General features: G+C 32.1%; 1 protein-coding gene across 1 annotated transcript; it reads right to left on the reverse strand.

Moving 5' to 3' along the window:
- Window positions 1-226: 226 nt before the first annotated feature.
- LOC139488493 (aquaporin-like) lies at window positions 227-8,360 on the reverse strand. Its single transcript, XM_071274174.1, has 6 exons — window positions 7,983-8,360; window positions 7,291-7,414; window positions 5,535-5,752; window positions 2,136-2,291; window positions 1,677-1,732; window positions 227-849 (listed from the first exon to the last, which is right to left on the reverse strand). Exons 1-5 carry the CDS (start codon window positions 8,255-8,257, stop codon window positions 1,690-1,692), a joined length of 816 nt encoding a protein of 271 aa, XP_071130275.1. The 5' UTR covers window positions 8,258-8,360; the 3' UTR covers window positions 227-849; window positions 1,677-1,689.
- Between the last annotated feature and the right edge of the window lie 2,725 nt (window positions 8,361-11,085).

An 11,085-nucleotide genomic window follows, 5' to 3' on the forward strand; every position in this document is an offset into this window, starting at 1 on the left:
ACAATAACTTTGACGGTAGATGTGCCGATAAACAAAGTTGATAATATTTTTTACATAACTTTTCAGCGACTCAACGGAATACACAACGTCGTTGATAATGCCTGATTTCGTCTCAAAGTCGTTATACGACCATTTGGGAGCAAATGAGTGACTGAGTGTAGGGAAGGACGATACACGTTAATTTCAATTACCAAATCCGTGCAGGGTGGTGGCTGTTTTTACTGGATTAATGGTTCTGTCTCTTTTATAATAATTCTAAACAGTTATATACTTTGTTGCAAAAAAGTGAAAAACAAATTACCAATACAATAATGGTTCTCTATATTTTTAAAATTATAATTCTTTATATGTACAAATATATTTTAAAAAAATAGCTTTTGATTTTGCCGTTTGTCTGGGTAAAACCAAGCTGCATATCTATATGTTTCATTGTATTGGTAAGGATTCGACGAAAACCTGTTGATGAAAAGTTCCATAAAAATTTGCTAGTTCATTATTTGCCATTTTTCCTTTTTTCCCAAAATGATAGATAAAGTTTAACTACCCAGATATTGTTTTAGAATTCTGTAATTTAAATTCTGCTTCAAAGTGCTACACAAAAAATCCAAGGAACTCTGTTTGATTCTAATATACGTTAATTTTCGTGATTTCTTTTTGGAACTTACTTATCATAAAAAAAATGCTATGACCATGATATATTATAGTTAAACCCGCATTTTGTTGCAAATATTAGAACGTTTGAAACATCAATTACAATACAAAATAACTGTTCAGTAAATCATTTAGTCATATAAATCTATATTATTCATCTGGATTCTGTACCCCTAGAACATCCAGTTTTGACAACATCTGAAAACAAAATGACGCAACATATTGGGAAGATTTAAAACATTAAGATTGGTAACAAGAATAACGTTCGACAATTAAAACATTCTAAACATTATATTTTTTTCTAAACCGATGCAACCAACTTATCATGACGATCTTTTTAAATAAGAGATTCGCATCAATATTAACGCTTAATGTTGTTATGAATTAGCATATTATTAAAACTATGTATTTTTCTGTGCTCAGTATTATTGCGTGTGTTATTATTTCTGTTTTCAATTTTCCTCAGAGTTCAGTATTTTTGTGATTTAACTTTTTATACTGAAATCGTTTCATGTGGTATTGTCATTGTAGCGGTATTTTTAACATTATCATAAGTTTTTGCGGTATTTTTAACATTATTATATTAGCGGTATTTTTAACATTACTATATGAGCGGGAGGTTTGACTAGCTACACAAATCAGGTTCAATAAAAAAAATTGAGAATGAAAATATGGAATGTGCCACAGAAACAACAACCGGACCATAGAACAGACAACAGCAGGAGGTCTTCAATGCAGCGAGAAATTCCCGCACCCGGAGGCGTCCTTCAGCTGGACCCTAATCAAATATATATACTAGTTCTTGTTTTTTTCAAAGTGTCCTGTACCAGCATTGATTTCTATGTATTTTGGCGTTTGCTGTTGTTTAATTTCTGTGTTTCTGATGTTCCGTTGTTTTCCTCTTATAGTTGATGCGTTTCCCTTGGTTTTAGTTTGTTACCCGGATTTGTATTTGCTTAATCGAATTAATACTACTGTTGCCTTTATTTAATTAAATATTTTCAAAAATTGATTATTTTACTTACAATATGAAGTTAGTCATTGGGTTCTGCAACAACAGGGTTCTGTACTTAATATGAATCTGAAATACATTATATGTATTGAACACAATACAACTATTATTAGTAGGTTGTATTTTTTTTTATTTTCTGTCATATTTGTTTCTCGCTGATTATTTTGTCATAAGTCAGGTCTTTGGTTTGTCTAGTTTGAGTTGTTCACATTTGTTTTTTGTTGCCTAGTATTTTGAGATATGTAATGTTTGTATCTATGCCATCCCTGGTTTTTTTTTATTATAAGTTTAACAAAATTTTGTTAACAAAATTCAAAGTAATATAAATTTTTGTATACAAACAAGGAATTTACATACAATCTTAAATCATTTTGAAAGAGTGAAAGTTAACACTGAAAAGAAAATTTCTTCATTGTCAGAATATGTTGGCGAGAAACAGTGTTTTTGATACAAAATCTGAAGTTATGTTAACCTATAAACAACAGCCGCTACTATTGATCCAGCTGTAGGTCCGACCCAGTACACATAGTGATACTTCCATACGACATGACTGTACTTGGAGTTCGACAGACACACGACAGGGCCGAAACTTCGTGCAGGATTCATGGATCCACCGGTCACATTCAAACTGCAAGTTAAGCAGGTTTTAAATACAACAGTGAACAGAACGAGGCTTCTATGGTTTTCAATCAAGTTTTTTGTAAAGATCTAAATTCAATCTTGTATCACATATTTTACCCACCTTTATACCAGAGTAGGTCAATGCAATTTATACAATAGTGACATATATGAATGCTTCATCCTGTATTGCAGGTTGATTCATTTATAGAGGACAGACTATAGATGTTCAATTTCACAATCCACACGTATTTTGATGACTTTTGATAATAACTATTAAGGAAGTATTATAATTTATGATCAAGAAGTACAATATATGTAGAAAAAAGATATAAAAAAATTATAATACAACTAAATACGACCGTAAGCATAGGTACACAGTGTCATTTATAATATTCATTCTCTCCATTGGTCTAAGGAAGCAAGTTACCCTTCCGGAGCACCTGCGATCACCCCAAATTTTTGGTGGGGTTCGTGTTGTTTATTCTTTAGTTTTTTATGTTGTGTCATTTGTACTATTGCTTGTCTGTTTGTCTTTTTCATTTTTAGCCATTGCGTTGTCAGTTTATTTTCGATTTATGAGTTTGACTTTCTGGTATCTTTAGTTACTCTTTTAGCTTGTAAGATAATAAATTCTTAAACACACTGATCACGTACACTCTATATGTGCGCTCATAAAATACCATTGATATAATAATAATATATTTATAACTTGTTAGAGGTCACAAAGTCAACATCAACACTTTTTAGGCAATTGCAGGAATGAGGAATTCTCACTTTATTTTTATTTAGTAAAAATTTGAACGCTTAATTTCTAGAAGAAACCGTAAAATCATTAATCTGTTCTTATAAATATGTCACAAGGCCATCAATTCATTTTTTTCATGTTTCATTTTTTTATCAATTCATTTTAAGATTTTTATATATATTATGATTAATAACTTAACCAAGAGTTCCAAATGGTGAAGTTGAATTTTACGGACGCCACCACGAGTTGGTTGACCGTTATGCAATAACCGTTTCACAGATGATATCGGATATGTACATTATGTCGTAACTACAATCCACTTTCCTTTTCACGAATGTGACCTATCGAAATAGACTATTTATCGTTTTGAAATATCATGAGTAACACAACAGGTGTGACATGTGGAGCAGGATCAGCACCGGATCATCCCCAGTTTTTGATTGTCCCTCTTGGATCTTTAAATATATTTGAATACTCTAAACTCTATATGAGTTTGGTCCATAAGGTAATATGAACGACTGGTAACGCGATCGATGCGTGTTGCAAGCATAGATTTCTTTGAGAATGCTCAATAATTTACCTCTGAAAAGAAATATATATTCAAAGTTAGCAACTACAAACATTGAACAAACATAAGCCAGACAATTAAAAGTTTGCCTTATAAAGTGTTTAACTAGAATTCAATAAACCAAGATTTTGACTTATCATGAACTATAACACGTTGGAAAATGAAAGGGTTTCCATTGGTATAGAAATATTGTCAGTTGTACTTCTCCAACATTGCAGTCAAACCGATGCACAGAGGTAGTCCTTTTTTGAAGTGAGGAAGAGGAAGTTAAATTCAACGTATTTTTTAGAATGACTTCTGCGCTATCTGTGTGTTACAAAAATGGGACGAAAGATATCAGAGGGACAGTCTAACTCATAAATCGAAAAAAATGACGCCATGGCTAAAAACGAAAAAGATAAACATACAAACAACAATACACATGTCACAACATAGAAAACAAAAGAATAAGCAACACGAACTCTAACAAAAGCTAGGGGTTATCTCAGGTGCTCCGAAAGGGTAAACTTCAACTACTATTTGACGGATTCAAATTGGACCTACTGTTAAGCTTATATTGTGACACTAAATTATTGATTTTGAAAATAGAACACTTGATTAATCAACCTTCATCCTTGTCAACATGCTTTTCAAAACCTACATATCGGGGTACAATCACTCAATTATATATTCAATCAACAAGTCAATCATTTATGCTCGGGGGAAAAGTGTGCAGATTCAAGTCATAAGTATAAAGTTGAAGAACATTGATGAACCAAATTTCCCCAAAAAGTTGTACCAAATACCGATAAGGCAATCTATGAAATCATTCGTTTTTCCAATACTTTATACTTTGCAAACAGATAATTTATTAGAAGTTAATACCGTATAATTGATTTTTTCGCAACTATATATCTTCGAGAAATGCCTCTTCCGGATCAAGAATGTAGAAGAGGGACGAAAGATACCAAAGGGACAGTCAAACTCATAAATCTAAAACAAACTGACAACGCCATGGCTAAAAATGAAAAAGACAAACAGAAAAACAATAGTAAACATGACACAACATAGAAAACAAAAGAATAAACAACACGAACCCCACCAAAAACTAGGGGTGATCTCAGGTGCTCCGGAAGGGTAAGCAGATCCTGCTCCACATGTGGCAACCGTCGTGTTGCTTATGTGATTACAAAATTTTAATCCGGTAAATAGTCTAATTCGGTAGGTCACATTCATGAAAGGGAAGGGAATTGTAGTTACGACGTAAGGAACATATCCGATATCATTTGTGAAATGGTTATTCCATAACGGTCAACCAACTCGTGATGGCGTCCGTAAAATTTACGAAGGGATGATTTCAACTTCACCATTTGGAACTCTTGGTTTAATAGCTTCCTTGTGAGCAGCAACCCTCTATCAAGAAAATCATGGTAGGAAATGCAAGCATGGGAATATCGTATCAATTGGGAGATATATACCCCGTATGCAGGTTCTGCTGGAATGTTGCTACTTAGAAATGGAAAGTTCACAATTGGAAAGCTGAAATCATCTCTTTTGTCGTAACGTTTTGTTTTCAACCGACCCTCATTGTCAATTTCTAGATGTAAGTCAAGATATGAAGCCGACTTAACTGTATCTGTAGTATCCTTTATCTTTAGTTCGATGGGATAGATGCGTTCCACATAGTCACCAAATTTTGAATTGTTTAGTGAAAGAACATCATCTATATAGCGGAAAGTAGAGTTAAAGGATATTGCTAACTTCTTATCTTTCTTCCTAAGAAGTTCCTGCATGAAGTCAGCCTCATAATAATAAAGAAACAAGTCGGCAAGTAGAGGGGCACAGTTTGTTCCCATGTTTCCACTTTTTTTTCTTAATATAGTGCACAACCATTCACAGATAATGTTTTATGAAAAATCCTCACCAATACTAAAAATGCTGTTTTTTTAAATACTCACGTTGTTACAATGTTTGCCGTTACAACACATCCAATGGCTATTGGTGACAACATCGAGTCCTTATTTCTTTTATCTACTATAGACATTAAGTACGTTAACACAAGTAGAAAGGTACTTAATCCTTCACATAAAATTCCATTTGCAGGTTCAACAGATTCACCCAAAACATTGAGATATGGTCCTAATCTAACGGCATTGGAATAATCAAAGAAGACAACCTGAAACATTCAATATCTCACCATTAGTATTATAAGGTTATTGCATGAATATTCCCCAATCTCCATACAATAACCCTTTTATTGTATAGCAATATAATATTTAAAGTAAAAACTTGTTTAAACTAAGATTTTTTCGTTGATGAAGTCTTGAATTTTGAAGATTTATTGCACTAGTGTAATATTAAAATTTATTGCACGCTAACTCTTGGTAACTTTCTGTGGGAAATATTATATTGCTATACAATAAAGTATTCTTATTGACTGGGTATGAGTGGAATAGTAAATTTATTGTCCCGAGGAGCAAATATTGTCCTGAGGCGTATCTGAGGGCAATATTTGTATCCAATGGACAATAAACTTACTATCCAACGAATATCCAGTCAGTAAGTATTTTATTATATCGAAAAAGACAACAGACAAGCAATGGCAGTGTTAAATCAACTATTGTAATATTAAAAAGAAGAAACCAAACCATATCGTTTACTTCATAGATATGTTCAAATGCTAAGGCTACGTCTTGCACTGACGTCAACCCTATACTAGATACAATAGGTAAGCACGACGTCGTTACTCAACGAGTTATTTTCAAAATCCTCCAATCGAGTAGCTGCATTTAAAATTCAACGAAATATAATGAAGCTTGCGGTCAAATATTTTCACCCAGGTCTAATAGTTGGAAATTTTTGACCAGTCCAATACTTTAGAGCTTGTAATTTGCAAAATAGTGAAATTATTGTGTACTTATTTTATATAGAAAAAGATAACTGTGGTATAATAAAAATGTTATAGATTGATAAACATCATCAAGCTGGGCAGCGTGGAACATTCAATACTTCACCATTATTATTAGTTTTTATAGATTGATAAACATACCGTGTTAAAATAGAATGAAAAATCTAGAGGTAATTAACAATAAAATCATTACAGATACCAAAAAAAAACCCAACTAACCAGTGACTTTCTAATCATGAAAAAAAATAAAAAATGCTTTGAATAGCGACTGGTTTTCTGAAATACAGATGAGGAAATGGATGGGGGTATAGTTATTAGTATTTCGAAACATTCAAAGTTATAATTATGACCATGTCAAAGGTGATTAATGTGAAAACAGAAGTTTTGACAACTGGGCTGAAAAAATCCTTGGCGGGAAACCTGCATCAGCAGTGCAATTAACCAAATGGTTAAAAATGAACTCATCATAGATATCAGGCTTAGAATTAATTTGAACGCGTGTTTTTATTTGTGAGAGACCTAATTCGAATTTTTCATATTTACATGTTGTTCATATTCTTTATAATATAGTTATCAAAGGTTTCAGGATTATAATTTAATACATCAGACGCGCGTTTCATCTACATAAAACTCATCACTGACGCTCAGATCTAAATAGTTATAAAGCCAAACAAGAACAAAGTTGAAAAGCATTGATGACACCAAATTTCAAAAATGTTATGCCAAATACGGCTACGGTAATCTATGTACTTGCAGTTAGAAATGTTACATTATACTAAGCATAGATTAAAAAATAATGATCTCACTTTTGCTAAAGCCGCTCCTGCTATCCCTCCCACCATTTGAGCGATAACATAGAGTGCAGTCATTCTGGTAAATCCCCTACTTATGCTTACTGCAAGGGTAACTACTGGATTAAAATGCCCTTCGCTGAAATAAATATAAAAATAAAAAGTGAAATTCCTTCTTCACTAATAAATGGAAACAAGAAATTATTTTATATATGAATAAACTCTATATTGTGTATGGAATTCAAGCTATGTAAATAAATTTGCAATGTAAATTAGAAAGCATTGATTAAAAAAATCTGTCATTTTTAGGTTTTGCTACCGTCGATTACGTCAGTAATTTTTGCTAATTAAATAATGATAATTAATTTTTGACTTGATGATTGACAGTGATCTTACATTAGATCGGTGAGGGACGGAAAACTATGCGGTACTAGAAACCTGAAGATGTATCTACTGAAGTATTATCTAGTCTATGATCCGTTAAATATCCCATGAATCATTAACGAATACGAATACGAATTAGTTTATTTTAGTGACATTGTGTATTTATACAGTATAATAATGATATTTGTCAATACAATGATTGTACACCCGGCCTTTTTGACCTATAAGTAAGTAAAAAAATATAAAACTTAAAATCATTTCATATTAGAGTCTTAATTAACATTAAGCATTATTGTTTATTTGTTAACGCAACACAACCTTACCTTATTTTCCCAAAAGCTATAATCAGTGACGTTAATACAAAACCTGGACCATACCAATAGCCGTTCGTTGCTATAAAGACATAGAACAATGTACCAATAAATTCCACAAAAATTGCCCTAAGCAACTCTTTTGTATTGTTAGAAATTGACCATTTCCCGGTTGTTTCGTCCGATTGAATGTGTTCCGTACCATTATGGACATCTATTTCTTCTGTGCCTTGTCGGTCAGGAGCTTGACCTAGATCCCTGTTTCTCAAATAGATATCGGTATTCATATTTTTGACTAACTCGTATAGTTGTACACAGATTTTTTTCGATGTAAAAATGATAGTTAAAAAGGCTACAAACTTCACACCTGTATGCACAGTTGAAATTTTAATAAATACGATCAACATCAAAGGAATTAGAATTAAAAACAGTATTACAGTCTGATTCCTTCAAGGATGTGATTTTCGGTTGATCAAGTATTTTGGCCGTAAATGTACTTTTACCAGAAGGTATATAGGAGAATAATCCATATATTTTTTTTATGAAACTTTGAAAGCTTTTATGAAAATTTTAGAACTTTTATAATTGAATTGATATGGCATCAAATATTACGATTTATAGAATACTTCTTGATAAAGAACTTGAAAGACATGATACAAACGTGAACTATTAAATTAATATTGCATTTGGCATTAAGTTGTACAATCAATGATATTATATTCAAAAATCTTTTTGATATTAAGATTCAAAAATTGAAATTTTATAATAGTTATCAAAGGAACCAGGATTATAATTTATAAACTTATCCAAAAGACCAGCAGATTTAATATCTAATCTTATATTTTTTTCTTCTATATGGGACATTAATTGGCTGCTAAAATTTGTTTAAAAGTTAATTAAAAGAAATTTTACCATGTGATAACTTCTTGCTAAAAATGAACAATTAACAGGATAGCTAAAGAGTAAAAAAGGCCAACAAACAAACAAAAGTGCAAAAAAGCAACATAGAAAAACTAAAGACTGAGCAACTTGAACCCTGAGTGTGATCTGAGATGCTCCGAACGGGTAAGCTATCCTGCATCACATCTGTATCCGTCGTGTTGCTCAAATAAGTATAATTCCGGTAAAAAGTATAATTTAAACTATGGTTCCGACTCCCTGAAGTAAAGTTGACCGTAGAATAATTCAGCTATTTAATTTTATGTCGTTTCGGTTATATAGGTCTTCCGTGTGTCGGTTCTTGTCCAGCCTTTGCTTTCCGATTGTTGACACTGCACGTTCCGAATCAAGTGTTGTGTCGTTGTTTTCCTCTTATAGTTAATGCATTTCCCTCAGTTTTAGTTTGTAACCCGAATTTGTTTTTTTCTATCGATTTATAAGTTTTGAACAGCGGTATACTACTGTTGCCTTTATATATGAACTTACGAAGTGTTGTTTTATAGACCTGTTGTCATGTTCATCAGACGGACCTTGCTCGGCTGCAGTGTTTGCGTCTTCTTATTTGATAAACTATAAATTTCACGATGTTCATGATGTTCAGCAGTTTTCGTTTGTTGTAGTTCATAAGTGTTTCTCGTTTATTGTATAGATAAGACAGTTAGTTTTCCCGTTTGAATGATTATACAAAAGTCTTTTTCTGGGCCCTTTATAGCTTGCTTGTCGATGTGAGCAAGACTCTGTGTTGAAGACCAAATTGTAGTTTTTCTTTTACAAATTATGACTTGGATGGAGAGTTGTCTCATTGACACTAATACCACATCTTCTGATATCTGTTTATTTGTTAACAGAAACTTTACAACTACTGCTTAATTAATTTGACAATACACCATTTGCTGTCGGTGAAAACTTGTACGAAGTTCTTAAGGTTTATATAAGTATATAAATCGTGATAATAGTATATTCAGTTCAAACATATATAAAAAAAGAAGAAGTGGTATGATTGCCAATGAGAAAACTCTCCACAAATGACACAGCGATTAACAGTTTTCATGATTATAAGTTACCGTAATTGTCACACAAAGAACAATTTAATAACTGTAACACAAAAGCTAGAACTTAACACGACAAGGAACCTTTCCACAAAACTTCGACTTACGTAGGTTTGAATATCCCCATGGTTTCATCCGCTTCTTGTTTAACATGGACAGTGCTTTTATAATAATTAAATATAATTATTTACTATCACGGTCCAGTTGAGTACTATGAATAAGAATAAATGATACACAATTCCCGATTTTCATATACTAGAATGTCATTTATTTTTGATATTTTCTATTTCTATTTCTATTTATTAACTGGCTTACGAACAATGATTTTTTTAAGAAAAAAAAATATCTGACCAGTTCTGCCTCGGTCAACTCGTTTTCTCCCTCACTGTTTATTACCTTAAATGCATTCAACTTGCCTTTTATTTAAAAAAAACACCCTCATATAATATCATTTTCAGCTGTTTATTCACATATCTTGCACTGTTAATGAGTTTTGATGATAATTGGTTTTATAAACAAATACACGTGTCTGACTGATACAAGATAAGATCATGTGGGCAATACTTTGTGGTTAGGCCAATAGTGACATAAAATATCCCGCCATAACTGATTTTTGATGCATAGGGTGTTCCTTTTTTATATATATATATATTCAGAATTACTGATATGGAATGCTTACTTACTGGTCAAACCCTAATTGATTTATGATTAAAGGCCAATCATGAAGGATCCCCATGGTACATGTGTTTAAGATGACTTTAGCTCTTAGATTGGTGCTCCTATATGCCCGAAATTCGCAAAATGTTGTTCCTTAACCAGTTACCTTCTTAAGGATGTCTCAGATTTCTAAAAAAACATAAATAGAACAAATTCTATTCCCATTAGAATACGTCATTTCTTATGAATTTAGGTTGCAAACTTCATTGAAGGTTTATGAGAGAAAGAAAAATACAATATGAAAAATCTGGAGGTCAAACTGTGTTTTAAAGGAATCTATAAAATATTTTGGGATGCTATGAATAACAAAAAAGCTAATATCATTCAAGTGTGGACATCACAATTTAGCAACTAACTACATAATAATCAAATATCAACATTTGAAAGATTAATATTTCTTCTTTCTTTTG

This window comes from Mytilus edulis, chromosome 9, assembly GCF_963676685.1.
Source record: "Mytilus edulis chromosome 9, xbMytEdul2.2, whole genome shotgun sequence".
Lineage (NCBI taxonomy): Eukaryota > Metazoa > Mollusca > Bivalvia > Mytilida > Mytilidae > Mytilus > Mytilus edulis.